Below are 24380 nucleotides of genomic sequence, written 5' to 3' on the forward strand. Positions count from 1 at the left end.
AAGCTTTTTGAACATTAGTTTTGATCCTACCGTGAAAATTGGGTTAAATATGCAATTTCCGATCATCTTCATATTTGCGACCACCGAGATTGAAATTTGTATTCGAGACGATCCTACCGTAAAAATTTCAAGGCAGTCGGGATTGTTTTGAGCACGGGTGCACTTGAAAAACTGTTTTGAACATATTAATAAGAAATAAATTAAAAAAAGACCTTGTTTAGCGTGTGTTGCGTTTCCGACACAACTTCCTTCACGAACCTTCCTAGTTGTCACTGGTCTTTAGAAAAAAAGTGAATCCCCATGTCTCCAAAAGCCTGGAAATTATAAAACGCAACAAGCTCTAACAAATTTTCATCAGGCCAATATATTGCCAAAGCTCCTGAAATTCGTATAATATTATTTTCATGGATCGTTGGCTTCAGGAATCAGTAACGAGGGGCGACGTTTTCGTGCTCCGAAAACGACTCGAACAAGACGAAAAGATCGTCAGGCAAACAGTCCCCGGATCCCTGAACACGATCTTGCACCTATCCGCGAGATTCGGGCACCTGGAATATGCGAAAGAGGTACTGAAGCGGTGGCCCGATGTTGTTTCCATGGAAAATGCAGACCTGGAGACTCCTCTCCACGAAGCATGCAGACAAGGGAGCCTGGAAATTGCGAAGCTGATCCTGGAAACCGATCCCTGGATTGTCTATAAAGTGAATTCCCGAATGGAGAGTGCTTTTTTCGCGGCCTGCGAAAAGGGGAAGATTGATGTAGTGAAGCATTTGTTGATGAATTCTCCGCAACTGCTGATGCTGGAAGTGGATATGGACACTAATTCCCTGCATGTTGCTGCTTCCTCTGGATTTACAGGTGAATTAGTTTAAGCTTAGTTAATGAAGAAAAAATACATGTTAAGATTTTCAAAACATGATTAGTTAATTTTTGTTTAAATGCGTGCTTTTGATTTAATTTTTCAGATTATAATTTGCATATCATTGACTTGGAGGGTCAATGATTGGATATTCATGTGGCTGAAATTAATTAACTGCTTCTTTAACTGAGCAATCATGTTGACCGAATCATCAATAAGTTCAATAATCACTTTTTGGTTAATTGTCGGCATCTTTTGGGTTAAATTTGTGAATGCATAAATTATAATATGTTTTTATGAAATTATTTAATAATTTATTATTAAAAAAATAATGTAAATATTCACAAAGCAAAATATCCCTATACTTGAATTAATCCAGAAATAAAAACTGGGACGCTCATCGGATTGGATTAATATTTTAAAAACTTATTATTATGGTTTCTTCCAGTTATTATATATAAAATTATAAAATATTTTTATGACATTATTTAATAATTTATTATTAAAAATAATGTAAATATTCACAAAGGAAAATATCCTACAATTTTTTATTATTATTTTTTTTGGGAAAATAAAAAATTATTTGTGTGATTTCTTCTAATTATAAACGTATATACAAAAGTAACCTGTCCGATGTAAAAATTGGTATGCTTATTAACTGATTGGATTAATCCCAGAACCAATCCGATTTAAATCCAGTTAATCCGGAACTAACTTGATTGGTTCTGGATTAAATTGAATCCAACACCAATATTGAATCAGATTGAGTTTCCTGAAAACATATTTAAAATGATTTTAATTCGGTTTTGTTGAATTCAATAAATTATATAATTAATTTTTTTTATTACTTTTGTTTCATAAATAACTTCTTTTATGTACATAAGTGGTAGGAAATAAATAAGAAATTGTTTCCAGTTATGTTCTTATCCGATCTATTTCAGAATTCGGTTTTGGTTTCAAATTTGATCATACTCTTAATCCGATATCCTGTAGAATTGGTATGGTTTCATTACTCCACAATTCGGAATCTTCCGATTGGAAACATCCGTTGGGGCAATATAAAAAGGCACGATACAAAATATGACAAAATCAAAAACTTTTTTACTAATATAATAACACAAAAACTTTTATGAAAATGTATCACAATTCACAAATCAAGTTTGTGAAATAAATATCCTATTTAGCCACACTCATAAGAATGTTTGTTTTTCATATAAAAAATATTACTTTTCACTTCAAATATAGATAAGTGTGAGAAGGTCTCACTTATTTATTTTCGTGAGACCAAGAGGCCTACATTTATTTATTTTGGATAATAACCAAACATATAACATTATTATTTAACTGCACACGTCTATTTTACTTCTAGAATCAACCAAAATATTAACCCATGAAAGTTCTTGCGACAAAGAAGTGTTATATATTTTATTTGTTGCAAAAAAATTTAATTTCAGTTAATTTACGTAATTAATTATAGGATAAATTTTTTAAATTTGTTTAATATATATCTATACTATTATATAATCCAAGAGTCCAGAGGGACCTAGAATAACTAGGTTTGGGTCATGATATAATTTGTGATAAATCAAAAGTACTACTTTTATAAAATACAAAAACGGGTCATCTTAAAAATAGCATAAGAACCTATTTTAGTCATTTTATTTTGTATCTATAACTATCATATCTAATAAATTATTCATTTATCTTAATCTATATTTTTTGAATTTTTGAATGATTACATCCCATTTAACATAAAAAAAAATATTGTAAAAAATTATTTCTAAAATTTTCTATTTTGATACACCTCTAGAAGTTTAAAAACTATAATATTTTGGCATCTTTACTCTTTAATATTAAACATAGTTTATATGAAATTACTTACTCAGTGTTATCTTGGTAGACTCATTTTTAAATTTTTTTTTTTAAAAAAAAACCCACAAAATTATCAAATTGCAAAAAAATTGTATTAAAACGAAATACTGCTAACTTTTTGTTTTTTTTTTTTTAAAAAAAAAATCCAAATTTGAATCAAATAAATTTCTGCTATTGATTGGTGTCACTTGTTCAGATATAGTGAGGGAAATCCTGAAGGCCTGTCCCGATTTGGCCTGGAAAAAGAACTCTCAGGGGTGCACGCCGCTGCATCTGTCGTGCATCAAGGGCCACTTACAGATCACAAGAGAATTCCTGCACCTGGATTCCGATCTCTGCTCGCTACAAGACATACAGGGCCGGACGCCGCTTCATTGGGCGGTCATCCGAGGGAGGATGAACGTCATCGACGACATTCTTTCCTTCAATCTCGAATTCGCCCAGATGACTACACACACCGGGGAATCCATTCTGCATCTCGGAGTCAAGAACAACCAGTACGAGGTTGTCAAGTACTTGACTGAAACACTCAGCATGAGCAGACTTCTGAACCTGCAAGATTCTGATGGGAATACCGTTCTGCATTTGGCTACTGCCGGCAAACTCACTGCTGTAAGAAAGAAACACCCCTTTTTCTCCTTTCGTATTCGAATAAAGATTTTCGCTCCATGGTCATTACAAAATGGGAGAAGTCCTCTGTTTTCCCTTTGATTTTGCTATCTGAAGCCTTGATAATAAAAATTTCCGTTGGTTAAAATTCATTGTCAGATGGTCACACACCTGCTCAAAATCGGTGTCGATGTAAACGCGGTAAATGGAAAGGGATACACGGCTCTAGATGTCATTGAAGCTGATGCGAGCCATTCCGGTTTGCTAGCTATTGTACCAGCACTGACAGAAGCTGGAGCTAAGAGGTGTGACCAGTTGTCTCCAGGTCTGATTGACATCCAACAAGTTGCGGAATCCACGATAAAAAATGTTGATGAAAGAACTAGTCCGCATAAATCAATGTCTTGGCCTAACAAAACTCCAGAATATCGATCCCCACGCCACCATCACCCCAGGACGAGCCGCCAACGGAGAAAACAGTTGGACCTACAGAACGAGGGAGTACGAAATGCCCGAAAAACTATCACCATTGTAGCGGTTTTGATCGCGACTGTGACGTTCTCAGCAGGGATCAACCCCCCTGGTGGATTCAACCAACAAACAGGGATTGCAGTAAGAGGAAACCGAGCTGGTTTTAAGGTCTTTCTCGCATGTAATATTGTGGCCCTGTTCCTATCTATTGGAGTCGTCAACGTTCTCGTGAGCATCATCCCCTTCACCCGAAAAAACATGATGCAACTACTCACATTGACACACAAGATCATGTGGCTGAGTTCCATTTTTATGATAGCAGCGTATATAGCGGCCGTCTGGACGACCACGCCCGAAGGAAAGGGGCCGCAATGGGTATTGGTGGAACTTATTTTATTTGGAGGAGGATCAACCGTTGCGCTGTTTGTTGGGCTTTGTTGCCTGCTGGCACGACATTGGCATAACAAGTACAAATGGAGGAAATTTAAGCAGAAAAAAGTGAAAGACGAAAGCCCGAAGAGTAGTATAAGTCAGGTTGAAGAACTGAGAACGATGAAAAATGGAAGGTATAGCAGTAGTAATTCAGATGTCGACAGCTCTGATCAAGGTTACCATTTATACTAGAGAATAACATTCGAAACAGAATAATTTTAACTCGGAGAATCGGCGTAGAATTACTAGTATAAAAGGTTCTATGAGTCAGGTTGTTCACATGAAGCACCTGAATCTGAGTTGTTTTGAACTTATATCCATAACTCAAACATTCAGATTTCCTCGAGTTTTCAGATAAAAGTTGAAGAGTGATATCACATCCAATTTCCATCAAGTATTTGCATCATCTAGTATCCGGGAGGCGAAATACTATGATTTACAATAGATAGAATTTAACATACAGATATATTCTGTCAGATGATTTCGGTCATCATGGTGCGTATAAAGGAACAAAAGCTCCATGAAACCCATAAGGAACTCTTTTTGGAAGAGAAATCTTCGCAACCGGTTCTTCTGAAAATTTCGTTGCATCAACTATATACACCTTAAAAAAATCAATTGAATATAATGTCACATGGCTGACTATTATAACTTAAAAGTTTATAAATTTATGGATAACATTCTTACTTGTGACTCATCGGTACTCTCATCGTGCACGTATGTGATTATCCAGCCATCATCCTCTGCAAGACCTCCGGATTTGGGCACAAAAGCAGCTCCTGAGCAAAAGGTGTTCTCTGGAAACTTATGATATTCAACTTCTATCAATCCGTCCTGCTGTTTCGAAGGTTCAACTTTCCTACCCTCAAAATAAAGCTTGGCTAGCCCGCCAAATTTTGCCATGCCTGAGAACAAATATGACAAACTAATGCATCTTACATTACTTGAAAAGGAGAAATTTATAAAGATAACTGTGTTATGATTACCGGACATGGAACTGGCGTTCAAGTCGACCACCTGTGCGTATCCAAACTTACATTCAATACCAATGAATTCTTCATTTATCATTGGAAACTCCATAGAATATTCCATTCCAGTGAGATTCCTTTCTGTCACTTCACCTGTTTTCATATTGAGCCTCCATTCATAAACTCGAGAGAAGAAAGATTCATCTTCTGATTGTTCTATCTTCTTAAACCTTTTGGAAAACCACTCAAATTTGTTCATGCCAAAATCCGGCCCAGGAACGATCGAAGTGGAAGCTCTAAAGGCCAAAGCAACCACCTATATTCCAAATAAATGAAAAATATAGACCATCTTATTTTATCCAGAAAGGCAAGAAAACGTAACAAAAGAAAAGTTGTCTTTGAAATTAGCAGTGGCTGCTTACTTCGTCGCCATGCTCATAACAATTAATAATGTGAAACATGCAGCTTGGTTCAACTCTGAACCACTTCACAGACTCTGAATCTCCATAACGCGGCATTACTCCAATCTGTGCATATCCTTCTTTGTTGTATTTTATCAATCTAAATATACCCTCCAAAAAAGATGTAGGCCCCCGGACATGCCGTATTTGAACTATGAGGTATATGAAAAAAAAAGTTTTTGGAGATCAAAGTGAAGAAAACACTTACGGTCCCCCAGTTATTAGGCGGTTTATGTCTATGGTCAGAGGAAAATCCATGATCACATTATACCTGAAGAAATTAACTAAAGAAATCAATTCAATTCGTTGCAATCGTGAAGATTTTCGGGCAACAAATACTACCTTTTCGTTACACCTATTTCGTGGCAAAGACAACACCTTTTTAGCTGAAGATCCACCTTGTGAATTAGTCTATTTCCATCAGCTAAAATAGTGAATAATGTTCTGTAAATTTCAATAACTAGACAAGAACAATACTTGGATTCAGACCTCTAATATTTATACCTGACACTACTCCAAGTTCAAAGTAAGGCTTTGTTGGATGGATTCCCATTACAACAAGCTCTCCTGTATCTGGAGCTTTCTGTGTCAACAAAAGTTGATTCAGACGACCCCTAAAAAGAAGTCGTAAAACATTTCTTAATGTCCGGTGATTGGTTAAGAAGCTACCTTAGGGTGACTAGTGAATGGCCTTTTCCAACATCCATTGATGTCCCAATTTCCTTTGGTTTCCAATGTAAAAGGATCGATCTCTTGAGGTATATGAGTCTCAGCAACCGAGTACACCTTCCCCGAATGCTCAAATACATCCGTGTTGCTCATATATTTATAAACAAACCCAAACCTCAACTAGAGGTGATGATCAAACAATAACAGCAAGTTCACTAAACTGGGAAAAAATAAAAGAAATCCTGCTATAATATTTACATGATTTGCTCACCCAATTCAACAGATGAGCTGATAATACTGCTGCAGAATCCCCTTCTACAGCAGGAAGAAATGCTGGTTTTTTCCTTTTCTTTTCCAGCTTGAATGTGTCTGTATCAACATGCTTGTTATTGAAAGATATGTTCCATTTGCCACTGATGCTGTCTCTAAAGAGGTGCAAGGCATGGAGCATTCCCTCTCCTTCTACCCACGTGTTGCTCGATTTTCCGAATATAGAAGTAGTCGATTTTAAACCTCCGAATAAAGGGTTTGGTCCTGAAATAAACATCATTATTTTTAAAAGGACAAGGATAAAAGCCAGACGAGATACATCTACCATGTTTTCAAGAACTTGAGAGGCTGATGTAAACCAGTATCCTGTTACGTGTGCTTGGGCAGCTGATCTTGTAACAAGTTTATTCTATAGAAAACATGAATGCTTTCCTATAATTTTGTCTGATGTTGAAAGGGTCATTGATTTCCCCCAAGATCATCCAAATTTGTGCTGATTGTTACATAACTAGTTCTTGGCATCATCAAAGAAAACAGGTGATGCCTCCAAATAACATACGAAAAACAGCTGCAAGAATCCAATCTAACGTTTTCGTGTCAAACAAAACTTGGTCAAGATTACCGTTTCTGATGTAAACACCCTCCGTAAAATCATCCGGTATCGTCCCTGTAACTGCATCAGTCACCAGTACTGCCGCTCCTATCTCTTCAACAGGAGCAAAATTACTCTGTAAAGAGAGGAAAATATTACAAGTCTTTTCCCCATCAACCCCAAAAGGAATATTTTTTATGCTTGATTTCTGGAATTTGCATGTTATTTATAAAAAGTACCTGAGAAGGCAATAATGGCTGATCAACAATCTCAAACGCTAAATCAACAAAGGCATCCAACAACCTCAATGAAGCATCCTTCACAGTTCTCTCAACATTATGGAAAACGGGATTTTGATGGAACACTTTCAAGAATATTGTCTATTCAAAATCACAAATTTAAGTATCATGTCATGTAAAAGTTTATTCTCAAATATCAAAACATGTAACATAAGATTTTAAATGTCGTGATTCTATTTCAAGAAAATTATAAGGAACGTCAACGGGCATTTTATATATATATATATATAAACCTTTAAACGGAGAGAAGATGAGAGTGAAGGTCTGGAGTGGGCATCATCTTTTGGAGAAAGAGAAGGCCTTTGCAGAGAGCAACTCAGTTGAAATGCGTAGCTTGAAGCAACCATCTTATTTTTTTTTCCAATTTTGATGCAAGAAGAAGGCCGTTTTTCAATGGATTATATATTAAGCTGATGATACTATACAATAACATAATAATTTGATAAACACGTGAACCTCACAATGGAATAGACTGACATTGTTTATATGATTTTTTTAAAAAAAGTCAATTGATGTTCTGAATTTAAATAAAACATTGCGAGGTTCACGAGAAATAAAATAAGAGACCTATTGTAGAAATAATATTTTACATCATTTCTCAAAATAACTTATTCAAGTATAATTGTATTTCTCAAAATAACTTATTCAGGTATTAGTATCTATCTATCTATCTATATATATATATATCTATATATATATATCTTCTATCTATCTTTCTTCTTTTATACATATATATACACTAGTAGAATGCACGTGCTCCGCACATAAGATCAATTATTTTTACAACCAGTTAGTTATATGATTGAACTAAAAATGATACTAATAATAAAATATATAGTAACTTATATTTTATATATATTGTAAAATATGTTACGTATTTTTAATATTTATTTACTTCATTATTTAATTAATTCAAGAAAAATTTGACTCGGGAGTTTATATATAACTAGGAAAGAGGCACGTGCGTTGCACGTGAAAACGTACAGTAATGATGTACAACATATATTAAATTATTGCTGTTTTGTGAAAATATTAGAGCAAAAGAATCGAAGACATGCTATAGTAAATCAGTGGAGTAGAACAATCTAATTGTGTGAGTGTGTGAGCGTAATGAAACGAAGAAACTTATAACTAAAATATTCCATGAGAAATTAATTAGTCAATTAAACGTCTAATTTAGTCCAAAAAGCGAAATAGTAATCGTAAAAAAAACGAAACAAAGTCCTTTAAAAGCAGTGAATCGAGTGTTGATAGGATAATCTGTTAACGTTTCTATTTTTTTCCATTTTTAAAGCAGTGTTTTTTTGTTACGTGTAGCACATGTGTTGATGCGTTTTGTATATTTTCCAAGAAGCTCGTCATCTTGTATGTCCATTGCATTGTGATGTGCTTCACTTTCCTTGGGAATGTTTGTCTTTAAAGATGTGGATGCAGAAATGTTTGATTCTTCATTGTCGGCATAATTTATCTTTCCTTTGATCAATGATCTCTTTTTTTTTATGCGGTTTTTGGATGCTCTAAAAAATCATTGAAACCTTGTCTTCATAGTTTTTAACATTGTGATCTAATTAACTTGACCAAGAACTTTTGGCTTTCTTTGTGATAGCTAATTATGTCACTGTTTTTTTGCATTGTACGTGAGATTTATTATATTAGATCATATAACTTTCAAAAAAAAATTATATTAGATCATATAGCTGCATATGATAATGAGGAAAAAATGTTTTAATTTCCTAATGATAACTAATCTGTTGATCTTACATGATCACAATTTTGTATGTATTTTTCAATAGGAATACCAATGAATAATGTGACAGTTTTACCAAACACAGTCAATACTCTTGCAACCTCAGTTCCATCTTCAATCAAGACATTGAGTTTATGTCTGAGAGTGTATTCATTAGGTGTATAATCATTTATGGTTATAACGATTTGTGAAAAATAAATTGAAAGTAGAAGTAATAAGAAATCTCGGAACGATCTCTATGACTATATCTGTACAGTTTAGACAAGACATTCCATTAGTTGTTTTTTGTGACAGCCGTGTAGCAATTGTTGCATGCATCATAAAACAGAGATGATTTGTTTTCGAGCTCTTTTATTGTTCCCCAAACACAGTAGTAGTTCTTCGAAAAAATGTGCAGGAAATAAAGAGCAGATTTAGTTATAAGCATCAGCTATGAATTTTTTTTCTCCAAACAGAAGCTGTAATAACTGTATGTTAAATGCTAATAATATCCTCTTGACGTCTAATTTTTTAATTGTAGGTAAATAAGTTTATTACCGTATTCCATGACTTTTGTAATTGTGAGATGCGTCTTTAGACATTTTGAAAAAGTATCTCCATTACGATAATGCCGATCAAAATAAGTGCTAAACTAAGTTATCGGGTTTACACCTAACTTTAATTTTTATCCAAACAATCAATACATTATTAATTAAATACCTAAACTTTTTAGCATATACCAAGGATGAGGTTTTGGTTTTACTGACCTAAAATGCAAACTTAATTAAGGGGGAAAAACTAAGTTTTGGCATGTGTTGAGGTGCAACCGTGGACGAGCTGAGATTAAGTTAAATTCGAGCATGTGCAAATACATTCACATACAGAGAATACCTCAATAAGTGTGTTTCTTTTTCTGGTCAGTTGTTCAAGCGTCACTTCATTCGCCCTCCACAAACTTTTTTTCTTGTCCAAATTTCGTGCACACCATCTACAGTGTCAGTCGATTGCAGCTTGTATTTATATTCGTTATGTTGTAGTAGAAATGATATCGAAAATAAACAATCGATTAAGATTATATGGTTGGGTGTGAAATTCCTCAAAGGTCCATCAAAGAACAGTTTATTTTAGAATCGTTTATTAGCTTGGTGTAAATATTTTGAGCTTGATACATTCTAATGATGAGATTTGATGTTCATGATGAAGTCACAGCAAAAGTGTTATTACCATTTGGCTAGTTCAGTTGTTGCGGAGCATCGTGGATCCATTTAAACGAACGTCGTCGGCTTAGATTTCAATTGGGAAACATCTAAGAATGAAAGGGAAAAGCAGAGTTGTGATCTGTAAACTCCATATTTTTTTTCTATTATAAAAGCATGAATAAGATTTGAATTGTGTATTTATGTTTGTGCCCTTGTTACTTCAAAATTTCTGAAATTGCCATTGATCCTTGGTCTTTCATTTTTTGGTTTTCCCCATTTTAGTTTTAAATAATTATTATACTTATTTTTTAATTTAAACTTTTTTATATGTTAATAATAATAATATTCATTAATTGATTCTTTATTATTATAGAGGTTGATTTGTTGATATAAGCTACATTCGGTGATTCGGATATGGACTAGAGAAGTTGGACAGTCATTATTGAATGACACGGTGCATGAATCATAACTTATTATCATTAAATTAAATAACCTTATTTATATTAAACTCACTCCAATTGTCTAATCTCAGGAGAGGAATGAATGACTAGCAATGAAAATGGCTGAAACGTTTGGGGACAATAGTACCGTGCAGGTGAAGAAGAAATTCGATTAATTGGAATAAAAAAAAATGTTTCACCTTTTATACATTTATGCAGTAGTTGTTATTATTATTATTATTATTATTATTATTATTATTAATCGCAATCTCATGTTAGAGTTTGGGAATTGGTTTACTTGGAAAAGAAGTAAGAAACTCTGGTACATTATGCGAAGGAAATAAAGTATTTTACCAGTTTGCTCGATAAAAATATGCAGAGATATATGACATTAATTTCATATCAAAATTAAATTAATTTTTTTTATACAATGTCGTCACTTAATGGTGGAATGATTTATGGATGAATGTTTTGGTTGAAGGATCAGCTCATTTCTCCGTGGTTTATATTTTGGAACGACCTCCATACCACCACCATTTGATCAACTATGGTGAGCAATGTTGCTTCTTTTTTTTTGAAAGATTATTTATTAAATTCATGTTATTATTTTTTTAAGATTCATTTTTCATTTTTTCCACATTCCAATGTATTTGAAATTCCCATGTGCTATAAGATGGGGTCATGAATTCGAGTTGATTGGTACGACACTCATTTGTAAAAAAAAACAAAAACAAAATAACTAATGCGGTTGGATCGAGTTTTGATAAATTAGATTCGAGTGCTATTATATATTTTTACAGTATTCTAACCATGTCTCATATTATATGTACAAGTTTATGGGGATGTAATCCAGGTATTTTTCGAGCTCATTTGTTCTTGGAGCAAAATTTATCCAAATGTGTGGAGTTTTATTACTATTGTGAAGTTTAAGTCTTCACACTTAGTATTAGTGTTTTTCGATATCATTTGTTCCTTCACATCACAATTACTTTTAGTTCACGTACTGATCTTCGTGATTAATTTATGTTCTCCTTAGACTATTATATTTTATTGTGTGTTAGGAACACCATCATATATGTATGTGAAGTTTCATTACCAGTGTTTCCGATCGACTACGTCGGTTTTTCCGAGAGAACAATATATATCATTATTATTATTCTCAATAATTATTACTCATTATATATCTGTGCTATGATATTATTCGATTGTATTTATATAAAGTCTTACACTGTTTTATACATATGGGTATAAAAATATTATCGATGCAATGCGATCGTATTATGACATTTAATCGGTTATCATGTTGCTATAATAATGGAGGAAGCATAAAATAAAACTAATTGTCATCTACAATCGTTTATTTCTATTGTTTCAAAAATGGCTTGCATTAGTTTATAAAAAAAATGAGATTTTATAAATATATTCAAATATGAGGTTTGTTTCATTTTGTTTTTTATCGAGTTGAGGGAGACCATATAAATCAATTCAATATTTAATATGAGCACAATGGCTATCAGCTATATATATGGTTTTTATCCAATAAAGTCGATCTTCGTTGGTTTTTCGTTGTTCTCGAATGGATACTGAATTAGGTGCCAATTTTTTGTTTTCCGAACATTGAAGTTGGGTATCCGCTTTTATTCTCTCCCTCCCTCCTTTCTTTAGGTGTTTGTATTTTTTGTATAAATATACTATTAATGTCTCTTCATTCTAAATGAATTTCAATTTATCTATTCATGGGTATATAGGAAAAAACCGATGGTCGATCTATCCACTGGAATGTATAGTCGTATTTGTTTCGACAATGTTAATCAGAGAGAAAGGGAATTAAGAATTGATTACGACCATTGGTTGCTAGGAATGTAAATGAAACGAACAGTTCGCGAACAGTTCGGGTCTCGGCTCGTTAAAAGCTCGTTCGAGCTCGTTTAATGAGGCTCGTTAAGGCAAACGAACCAAGCTTGAGCTTTACAATATTCGGCTCGTTAGCTCGTGAACATGTTCGTTAACAGGCTCGTTAGCAAGCTCGTAAGTCATCTCTTAGACGAAAAAATAATAGTATTGATATTTAATTTATAAATTTACACTTTACTTATGAAAAATATTGAAAAATCTATAAAAATTAATTTATCAGAATAAAATTACAAATTTTAATAATAATATTATATTTTTTCAAATATATAATTTAGTTTTTAATTAATTTAATGAATATTTAAATTTATAATTTAAATATATTAAGCTCGTTTAGGCTCGATAAAAGCTCGGATAAGCTCGTGAGCCATGAATATATTCGTTAAATAAGCTCGGGCTCGGCTCGTTTATAAATGAACCGAGCTTGAACATTCAAAAGTTCGGCTCGGCTCGTTTACATCCCTATTAGTTGCATAGTAGCTAGGGTTCATGTGCCCTATTATGTTGTGAAAGGTAATAGGAATTATTTGATCACGTACGTTGGATAATAAATTTCTTGGGTATGTATATGTCGATGGTGTCAAGAAATTGCTTTTAGAAAAAAACCTATCGAATTATTAGTTTACGGGCCCGAATGAAACCCAAGACCTATTTTCAATAATAGATCAATCCTTTGTCAAAAAAATAGTTGTTATTTTTTCTTATGTAACATGTTTTGCGGTTTTAGTTACCCACCATATAAAAAGTACAAAAATAACCTTTAAAAGTTTTGAAAACACAAAACTACTACTATCTTATAATATTATTTATTTATTCTTTATCTCTCCTCAATTATCAATAGTTTACATAGATATTAAAATAAAATGAGATATACATGTTGACTAAACGGTTGAAAATTGATAATATCAAAATATATTTAGAGGGGGTAAATAAACATTTTTTAAAATTTTTAGAGCTAGAATATATTGTTCTTGAAGTTTTCAAAATTGAACCGATAATCGAAAGATTATATTGAGTACGATTTTTAAACCGAACAGAAGCCACTCAATATAACCCTCTAAAAAATGATTAAATATTTTAAAAATCATTGGAAAAAAGTGCACGTTGAAATAATAAAAAAGTTTGATTGAATATTTTATAAAACAATTTGTATGCAACATTTTTTTTTTATTTTATCAAACACACATGTGAAATACTATGATTTACAATAGACAGAATTTAACATACAAATATATTTTGTCAGATGATTTCGGTCATCATGGTGCGTATAAAGGAACAAAAGCTCCATGAAATCCATAAGGAACTCTTTTTGGAAGAGAAATCTTCGCAACCGGTTCTTCTGAAAATTTCGTTGCATCAACTATATACACCTTAAAAAATCAATTGAATAGGATGTCACATGACTGACTAAACTTAAAAGTTTAGAAATTTATGGATAACATTCTTACTTACTTGTGACTTATCAGTACTCTCATCGTGCACGAATGTGATTATCCAGCCATCATCCTCTGCATGACCACCAGATTTGGGCACAAAAGCAGCTCCCGAGCAAAAGGTGTTCTCTGGAAACATATGATATTCGACTTGTATCAATCCGTCGTGCTGATTCGAGAGTTCAACTTTCCTACCCTCAAAATAAAGCTTGGCTAGACCTCCATATTTTGTCATGCCTGAGAACAAACATGACAAACAAATGCGTCTTGTCATTACTCGGAAAGGAAAAATTTATAAAGAGATCGAACTATGTTATATATGGTTACCGGATGTGGAGCTGGCATTCAAGTCGGCCACCTGTGCATATCCAAACTTATTTTCAATACCAATGAATTTTTCATTTATAATTGGAAGCTCCATAGAGTATTTCATTCCAGTGAGATTCCTTTCTGTCACTTCACCTGTATTCATATTGAGCCTCCATTCATAAACGCGAGAGAAGAAAGATTCATCTTCTGATTGTTCTATCTTCTTAAACCTTTTGGAAAACCACTCAAATTTGTTCATGCCAAAATCCGGCCCAGGTATGATCGAAGTGGAAGATGTAATGGCCAAAGCAACCACCTATATTCCAAATACATGAAAAATATAGACCATCTTATTTTATCCAAAAAAGGAGAGAAAATGAAACAAAAGAAAAGTTGGACTGTGTAATTCACAGCGGATGCTTACTTCGTCGCCATGCTCGTAACAATTAATAATGTGAAACATGCAGTTTGGTTCAACTCTGAACCACTTCACAGACTCTGAATCTCCATAACGCGGCATTACTCCAATCTGTGCATATCCTTCTTTATTGTATTTCATCAACCTAAAAATCCCAAGAAAAAAATATATATAGCCCACCAGACATGCTGTATTTGAACTGTGAATTATATGAAAAAATAGTTTTTGGAGATCAAAGTGAAGAAAACACTTACGGTCCCCCAGTGATTAGGCGGTTTACGTCTATGGTCAGAGGAAAATCCATGATCACATTATACCTGAAGAAATTAATTATGGGAAGCAATTCAATTCTTAGTGATGATGAAGAATTTCGAGCAACAAATACTACCTTTTCGTTACACCTATTTCGTGGCAAAGGCAACACCTTTTTAGCTGCAGATCCACCTTGTGAATTAGTCTATTTCCGTCAGCTAAAGTAGAGATTAATTTTCAGTAAATTTCAATAACTAGACAAGAACAATACTTGGATTCAGACCTCTGATATTTATACCTGACACTACTCCAAGTTCAAAGTAAGGTTTTCTAGGATGGATTCCAATTACAACAAGCTCTCCTGTATCTGGAGCTTTCTGCGTCAATAAAATTTGATTCAGGCATGCAAAAAAAAGAAGGCGTAAAAGATTTCTTAATGCTCGGTAATTGGTGAAGAAGCTACCTTAGGGTGACTAGTGAAAGGCCTTTTCCAATATCTATTGATGTCCCAATTTCCTTTAGTTTCCAATGTAAAAGGATCGATCTCTTGAGGTATATAATTCTCAGCAATCGAGTACACCTTCCTCGAATGCTCAAATACATTCGTGTTGCTATGATATTTATCAACCAACCCAAACCTCAACTAGAGAGGATGATCAAACAATAACAGCAAGTTCACTAAGCTGGGGAAAACATAAAAAAAATCTTGCTATAATATATATTTACATGATTTGCTTACCCAATTCAACAGATGAGCTGATAATACTGCTGCAGAATCCCCTTCTATAGCAGGAAGAAATGCTGGTTTTTCCCTTTTCTTTTCCAGCTTGAATGTATCTGTATCAACATGCCTGTTAATATAAGATATCTTCCATCTGCCACTGATGCTATCTCTAAAGACGTGCAAGGCGTGGAGCATTCCCTCTCCTTCTAACCACGAGTGGCTCGATTTTCCGAATATAGAAGTAGTCGATTTTAAACCTCCGAATAAAGGGTTTGGTCCTGAAATAAACCTTAAAAAACATCATTATATCAATAGGACAAGGATAAAAACCAGATCATCCAAATTTGGCATCATCAACGAAAACAGATGATGCCTCCTACGAAAAACAGCTGCAAGAATCCAATCTAACGTTTTCGTGTCAAACAAAACTTGGTCAAGATTACCGTTTCTGATGTAAACACCCTCCGTAAAATCATCCGGTATCGTCCCTGTAACTGCATCAGTCACCAGTACTGCCGCTCCTATCTCTTCAACAGGAGCAAAATTACTCTGTAATTAAAGAGAAGAAAATATTACAAGTCCTTTCCCCTCAACCCCCAAAAGGGATATTTTTTATGGTTGATTTCTTGGAATTTGCATGATATATATAAAAAGTACCTGACAAGGCAATAATGGCTGATCAACAATCTCAAACGCTAAATCAACAAAGGCATCCAACAACCTCAATGAAGCTTCCTTGGCAGTTCTCTCAACATTATGGAAAACGGGATTTTGATGGAACACTTTCAAGAACGTCTATTCAAATCACAAATTTATGTATCATGTCATGTAAAAATCATAAAAAAATATATAATGCAAGATTTTAAATGTCGTGATTCTATTTCAAGAAAATAAGGAATGTCAACGGGCATGTTTTTTTTTTTTTAAACCTTCAAACGGAGAGAAGATGAGAGTGAAGCTCTGGAGTGAGCATCCTCTTTTGGAGAAACAGAAGGCCTTTGCAGAGAGCAACTCACTTGAAATGCGTAGCTTGAAGCAACCATCTTTTTTTTTTTTTTCCAATTTTTTTTTTTTGAGAGAATCTTTTTTTTTCCAATTTTGATGCAAGAACAAGGCTGTTTTTCAATGGATTATATATATTATACAGGGTCAGTTTATGATATTATTATACAATAATATATAAGTTGATAAACACGCGAACCTCGCAGTGGACTGGCATAGAGTGGCATTGTTTATAAGATTTTATAAAATAAAATCAAAAAAACGTCAATTGATGTTTATGTTCTGAATTCAAGTAAAATATGTGAGGTTCACGAGAAATAAAACAAGAGGCTTACCTTATAAATAATATTTTACATCATTTTTCAAAATAACTTATTCAGCTATTAATATTATTTATCTAAAGTGTTGGTTTTTGTGAGATGACCATGATCTGCCTATATTTATAATAAAAAAAAAATATTTTTTATCATAAAAAATAATACTATTTTATTGATATCTAAATAAAATATATGTCTCACAAAATTGATCTAATCATTTTTTTTTCTCTTTTGAGAGAATATTTTTTCCCAATTTTGATCCGAGGTGAAGGCTGTTTTTCATTGGATTATATATTAATATTATAAAGGGTTAGTTTATACAATAACATAAAGTTGATAAACACGTGAACTTCACATTGGCATAGACTGGCATTGTTTATATGATTTTATAAAAAAAAAACGAATAGAAGTTTTCATTTTTAATATTCATTTGTGAATTTAATGAATTAATAGTAACACGATAATAAATTCGAATTGAAGTTTTCATTTTTTTTTCCAATTCTTATATTGTATTTTGATCCAACATCGAATAAATTGATCAAAATTAACAATTAAAATTTTCATTATTAATCAAGAAGTCCCAATTTTTAATCCCCCAATCATGAAAAAGTTTCACTTTTTAATACATTCCGATATATAACACAACGATATATTGTAATATTTAAAAATTAATTTGAAACATAAATGATTTTGTGTGTACTCGTACTTAAGAGTTAAGAGGTCGAAGCCATGAAAATGAATTCTAACGATTTTTTTTTTGAGAAACAATATATATGCAAAGATCATAATTTTATAACAATAGGAAGATAAGTCCCATCATGAATAAGAAGTCATATTTAAATAATAAAAGAAATTAGGTTGAGCTATATATAGCCCCAAGGAATAAATGCCCCGCCCTTACTTACAAGATAAGTAATATCACGACTAAGCAGCCATGTTATGAATGCTAGAATTTTTTTGGGTGCGTTTAATTTGTACGATGGAATAATTGAGGGATTGATAAATTTATTGATAAGAAATGGATAAATTTAATGGTATATTGGTGTGAATGATTATTAACACATGTTAGTGTGTATGATGTTTAATTTATGTGATAAATTGAAGTGACATATATATATATATATTATATTGTAACCCTATTAGACATATTATTAAAAGGAAGTAAGATATGGGCCAAAACCAATAATTGATGGCAACTGATTGAGGCATAGCGAAGGTGGAGAGCCATTGCTTTTGATCTTTCCCTTTTCACAAAATATATAGGTTTAATGCTCAGAGCTTGTTCCCTTTTTAATAGACGTCATGCACGATCTTGAGGTAAGTAAAAAAAATTGTCGTTGAACGCAGTTGAATTGGAGCTTATGGATGAAAAGTAATTTAAATTGGACAGTTCTCAATTAGAATGGATTATGGGTGTTCAAGTAATTAGAATGGAAAGATTTGTAACCTAGAAAAAGTTTCGACATTCAATTTCCTCAATAAAAGATTCAAAAAAATATAAGGTGATTCCTCTGATTTTTGAAATTTTCTAAAACGATATCGTAAAAGAAAACGCCAGACATTTATCTACCAAGCTTGGATCTTATCGTGAGCAAGGTGACATGCGTTCGGATGGGTTTAGCCCGAAGAGAAAATTAGCTAAGCATCGTCTATTTGTCCATAATATTGAGGTGGCTAAGGGTTATTCACGGAAGGCGCGAATTGGATTAAAAGACGGATTATTAATATATGGGTGTTGCAAGGGTTTAGTTAACGTGTCTTTATTTAGGTCAATCTATTGTAGGCTATATTAGATAGGTTAAATAAAAGGCTACCAAACAGGAGATAAATTTGTTTTATAACCCACTATCCTCCTTAATATGAGCTATCAAACGCACCGCTAGGATAAAAACATCATCTTATAAATTAACCCGACAAGTCATGGATTATTGAGCCAAAATTCTTGGACATGACTTGTATTAAATCGTATCATGTTTTAAAGTTAATTTAGATGTTAAACATGATTAAAGGTTACTAAGTACACAATAAAGGGATTAAATGAGATTAAAATATGAATTCTGGACTTTGAAATTACCGGGCGTATCGCTACATTCAAATGTAGTAACCCGAGTTGAAACGTCCTAAACTTCTACTGTATTTTTTTCATTAAAACTCTCTAACTATAAAATAATAAATATAAATATATATATCGGACTTAAAAATAACTTTATTAAATTTAATATACTTACACAATAAATACAATAAAAGTATGCACATTCAATTAAAATACTTAAAATTAATTACTAAATAATAATTTAAAAAAATGCCATAATAAAATTTCTAAATAATATTTCTTTCACAAAAATTTATGAAAACTTAGGAAATAAATACTCAAATCTAAATTCCATGCATATACTCTATAATAATAAAACATATGCGGAAATAAATGTTATAGTCTCAACATAAAAAAAATCGTCTTAGAGCAATGGTCACGGGTTCTAGCTGCCTGGATATTCATACGCCCTCGCCGCTAGTCGAAAACACATTATCCTTATTGACATTTTGCTCACATGCACCATTTATCTAGTGAGCTAGAGACTCAGCACGTTCTATCCTTACATAACAAAATGAAACCACACACAAGCACACATCATATAAAATACGTGAATAATAATTATACGTGCATGATCTTAAAAATATATGCATATAAACATGAATAAATAATTATAATGCTTCATCATCATGCTAAACATAAACATTATATTTAATTAATCTCATAAAATGACTTATCATGTTTTCTTAGTTCTCAACAGGTCGTATTCATGTCGGTGGATTCATACTAAGCGATTGATCAATCTAAAAGCCAACGTACGCGGCAGTGGAGTTTCCACCTCTGTGCTGCCACTTCACCAGCCCTCTCAGCTGGATCCATAAGCTCATCATACTTATACATCATTAGGAAGGTCACCGGGCCTAGGTATCCCGGCCTCCAACCACATCACTTTCCACCTTCACTTCAATTCCCATAAAAATATTTTTCATAACATGCTCTTAAACTTATCATGAAAATTCTTAATGATGCATGAACTTAAAATTCTCATTTATTTCTTTATTTCATAAAAATTTGTCCCGTAAATATATATTTAATTTATTTTTTTAAAAATCATACTTATATAACTAATAAAATACATGCATGAATTAAATATATATTTACGGATCCTTTTATTTTTCATGGACTTGTTCGAGTTGCTGATCACTTAACTTAAACCCATAAATTTTTAGACTAACTCAAAAACCCAAAAGCCCAACCTGACCTGGCCTATTAAATTTTATGGTGCCCTCAGGCCCATGGAAAACTAATAGGCTCACTTAAAACATAATATAATTAGGCCCATCAACTTATTAACTTAAAGTTGAATTAATAAAATTATTAACAAACCATCAACTTATAAATTATACCGATAAAATTACTAATCCAACACAACTTGGCCCAATAATTCTCATGGATCACACGGCCCATGACAAATTAGTAGGCTCACTTCCATAATTAATAAACCCATTAAATTAGTCCAATTAATTAATTAATCAATCTCAACCCATCAATTAACTACTTTAACTCTTAATTAATTAAAATAAGAGACCCAATCCCAAATAATAAAATCTAGGCCCGAACTAAAAATATTTTGACCCATCAAGACTTGACCCAACCCGGACTCGAACCCAAAGACCCGAGCCCGGCTCACTTGAAACCATAGAACCCGACCCTAACCTATCCTCAAACCCCCTTGCGACAGCTGCCGCCTTAGCCCCTTAAACACCTTGCTCCGGCCACCACCGGCCAGATCTCCAGGACCTGGACCACCCCAGGGTCCAGGTGCAACCCCAGCTTGGGGCCTGGCTCGAGCCAAGCCCTGCTTGGCTCGGCCACAGCCCCTAAATCCCAATAAACCCCACGCAGCCCCTCCCATGGAACAACCCTTACTCCACTTAACTTTCTGACCAGCTCCGGCCACCCATGGCCGGAGCTCCGACACCTACACCACCCAGGGTCTAGGTGCAACCCCTGGGCAAGGCCTGGCTTGAGCCAAGCCTTGCATGGCTTGGCCAAGGCCCCTAAACTCCATGCAGCCTGTGCAGCCCCCTTTTCTGGACAGCCCATGATCCTTTGCATGTTCCGACCAGCTCCGGCCACCAACGGCCGGAGCTCCGGCACCTGGACCACCCCAGGGTCCAAGTGCATCCCTCGGACCAGGCCTGGCCCGAGTCAAGCCTTGCATGGCTCGGCCAAGGCCCATAAACCAGACAGCTCCCTCTGCCCGCCTAGCTACTGTCCCAGCCCCTTTTCCCTTGGTTCCAGCCCTTCCAGCCGTGAACCATCTTGCCTAAACCAACCCCTATGAACCCACCTAGACCCATGAACGATCAGCCAGCAGTTCGAACCAAGACATGTCCAGAAATAGTGCAAAACTGATCCATGAAGTGCAAAAACGTGAGGAACATGCATGAACTTTAATGTTTTCTTTTCTAGATCATAACACATGCAATATCAGATCTTGTAAGCATAAAATCTTTTTAATATGATTTATATGGTGAGCAAGACGAGGAATCGAACGTGCCTTGATAATTATTTAGACGAAACGACGTAAACGACGCGTATAGGGCTCGCCGGGACGAACGAATCTTCTAAATAATCCAAAAGCCTTCAAAGATCGGCTATGGGGCTGAGAAAACTCTGATGGAACGTGAAAATGGTGGAGAAGAGGGTGATGGAGGTGGCTAAGAGGTGAGGCGTGGCTTTGGAAGGGATTTTAGGTATATCATTTAGTATAATCTAGGTTAAATAATTAATAGATAATTAGGATAATTAAATACTCTAATTTTAAACTTTAAATTACATTATAATTTGCTAAAGCTAAGTAAATCCCAAAATTATAATTAATGGGATTTTTAAAGCTTAACAAAAGTAATTAAAATGACTTATTTTGGGTAAAAATGGACAATTAAATATACATTTATATAAATACCATAATTTTCTTCAAATTATACCCTAAAATAATATTTTAAGGCTTCTAAAAATTTCATAAAATATTTTTGGGTGAAAACATCTCGTCCGTCCACGGTCCCGCCTACGCGATCATAAAATAAACTTTCTCAAATAAATTCATAAATCACATCATACAGATTTAAATTCCGAAGAAAAATATTTAAAACATGTAAATAAAAAATAAAATTCACATAATAACTTATAAAACAATTTAACTCATTTTCACATTATTTTAAAATTATAAAATCCCCTAGTTAGGCATGAGGATTTACGTGACGAATTTCTTGGCGTTACACAAGTTCAACTTTACATGTTAGAATATGAAATATAATTTTAAAAGTAGCAAAACATAATTAAGAAGTCATTATTTGGTGAAAATAAGGGAAAAATCAGCTCCGAAACACTCGAAAATAGTACGAAAGGTCTCGGACAGTTCGGAAGCAGCCAAAAGAGTTCGGAAGGACCGACCAGTTTGGACCATCCGAACTCAACCGGGAACCATGTGTCAAAATGCTCTTACACATGGAATTCATGCACAGTTCAAATCCTCCAAACCACAGATCGGATCATCTGATCTCCATCTGATTTTGCCTATAAATACGGGTCTTCGAGCAATGTTTTGAAGTGAAAATTCCGAGTTTTCCTTCTTGATTCAGTAGTATATTGAGGGCCCAACGGTATAAGTGAGGTTCTTGGATAATAACATCTAGTTGAGAGTAGAAATTAGGTTTTCGACATCAGCGGGCTAACGACGGACGAAAGTATGGTCCAAAAATCCTATTTAAATTATAGGAGTATGTGTTAGCTTAGTTAAGACTTGTAGAACATGAGTGATACGATGAATATTTGACTGTAGGTTTGCAATCTAGACTCTGCTAGGCTTAATCAATTATTAGAGGTACATAAGTACTGACTGAGATTGTCGGCTGAGTATGCATGCTTATGTGTTGCATTTTTGTGTCATGATAAATGTTTTACTGTTTTAAATACATCACTCATGTGCACATACACGTTGAGTCATATCTCCTTCGAGACTGCCTTTCTCTTAGGGTCGCTCAGCCATACACATGTTTATTTGGTCTGACATCGGAAGTTATCGCATGAGGGTGTTGGGGATCGGTTAACTCATGCCCAAAAACGCAGCGAAATTTCAAAAATTTTATAGTAAACAACGAGCACTAGTGTAACATTCAAAATCATCAAACATCCATAGGGTGTTTTAGAATATTTTACCTATCAATCTCAAAAGATTTATTTATGGCTCCAATCAAGTTGTAAACAACTTAGCTCTTGAAATTGTAGACACAATCTTCAAGCTTCCAAGAGCACACCTTGCTCAAATGGATTCAAGCCTTCAAGAATACACCTTCTTTGAAATAGCTAATCCTTCAAATTAGGTCCACGACTAGACAATCCACTCTAAAAAATGAAAGACAAAACTTGGAGAATTTTTTTCAAGGGAACCCACGACCATGTATGTATATTGTGTGAGGAATATTGATAAATAATAATTCAAGGTCAAAGATTAATTAGCAATTAAACCATGCATGGAAAAGTGCAAGACTCGAATGAAAAATTGCATTCATTCTTCCAACCCTTCAAATTTCCGCACACATATTATATATATATATATATATACATATATATATATATATACATATATATATACATATAAAACATATATAAATATATATACATGAATTTTGAACTTAATATTTAATTAAATATTAAACTTAAACTCATTTAAGTTTAAATAACTAATTAAATCTAACTTGAACTCATTCAAGTCCACTAGTATATAATTATCCAACACTATATCGATTTGAGCTCTACTAGACTCAATATTATTTAATTAATCCAACACTTGAATTAATTTAATTGTTTGTACACTAAAAAGTTTACTAGTGTTAAAATAATTCAGTTCTTGAATTAATTTAATTAAGTTCATAATAATAGTTTAAAAAATCGACATTTTCACAAACTAATTATTTTTCAAGTTAACTTTTAATTTTGGAACACATTCACAAATTAAAAGTTACTTTTTTCTTTATTCTCCATTAGAAGTAATACTTCTAATTTATTTCACTTATAAACTTTTTTATAATTTTTTCAACACGTTGAACT

General features: G+C 33.5%; 3 protein-coding genes across 6 annotated transcripts; 1 reads left to right on the plus strand and 2 right to left on the minus strand.

The window, feature by feature from the left end:
* Positions 1–250: 250 nt before the first annotated feature.
* On the plus strand, positions 251–4581 carry LOC140878218 (uncharacterized). Its single transcript, XM_073281827.1, has 3 exons — positions 251–858; positions 2928–3343; positions 3500–4581. The coding sequence occupies exons 1-3, from the start codon at positions 405–407 to the stop codon at positions 4433–4435; spliced, it is 1806 nt and encodes a 601-aa protein (XP_073137928.1). The 5' UTR covers positions 251–404; the 3' UTR covers positions 4436–4581.
* Positions 4582–4723: 142 nt separating this feature from the next.
* On the minus strand, positions 4724–7849 carry LOC140874944 (carotenoid 9,10(9',10')-cleavage dioxygenase-like). The gene is made up of 12 exons (XM_073278449.1): positions 7736–7849; positions 7443–7583; positions 7234–7339; positions 6613–6875; positions 6342–6521; positions 6177–6255; positions 6015–6096; positions 5881–5943; positions 5634–5772; positions 5230–5527; positions 4931–5148; positions 4724–4847 (listed from the first exon to the last, which is right to left on the minus strand). The coding sequence occupies exons 1-12, from the start codon at positions 7847–7849 to the stop codon at positions 4734–4736; spliced, it is 1797 nt and encodes a 598-aa protein (XP_073134550.1). The 3' UTR covers positions 4724–4733.
* A 6100-nt stretch (positions 7850–13949) lies between these two features.
* LOC140875447 (carotenoid 9,10(9',10')-cleavage dioxygenase-like) lies at positions 13950–16994 on the minus strand. Of its 4 annotated transcripts, none has more exons than XM_073279130.1 (12): positions 16844–16994; positions 16572–16709; positions 16358–16463; positions 15930–16192; positions 15654–15833; positions 15489–15567; positions 15327–15408; positions 15193–15255; positions 14945–15083; positions 14539–14836; positions 14231–14448; positions 13950–14138 (listed from the first exon to the last, which is right to left on the minus strand). In XM_073279130.1, the coding sequence occupies exons 1-12, from the start codon at positions 16955–16957 to the stop codon at positions 13974–13976; spliced, it is 1845 nt and encodes a 614-aa protein (XP_073135231.1). In that variant the 5' UTR covers positions 16958–16994; the 3' UTR covers positions 13950–13973. The 4 variants fall into 4 exon arrangements, with proteins under 4 accessions (XP_073135231.1, XP_073135233.1, XP_073135230.1 ...); XM_073279132.1 differs by having other exon boundaries at positions 13950–14148; XM_073279129.1 differs by having other exon boundaries at positions 15193–15382.
* Positions 16995–24380: the final 7386 nt, after the last annotated feature.

This window comes from Henckelia pumila, chromosome 1, assembly GCF_033568475.1.
Source record: "Henckelia pumila isolate YLH828 chromosome 1, ASM3356847v2, whole genome shotgun sequence".
In the NCBI taxonomy this organism is placed as follows: Eukaryota; Viridiplantae; Streptophyta; class Magnoliopsida; order Lamiales; family Gesneriaceae; genus Henckelia; species Henckelia pumila.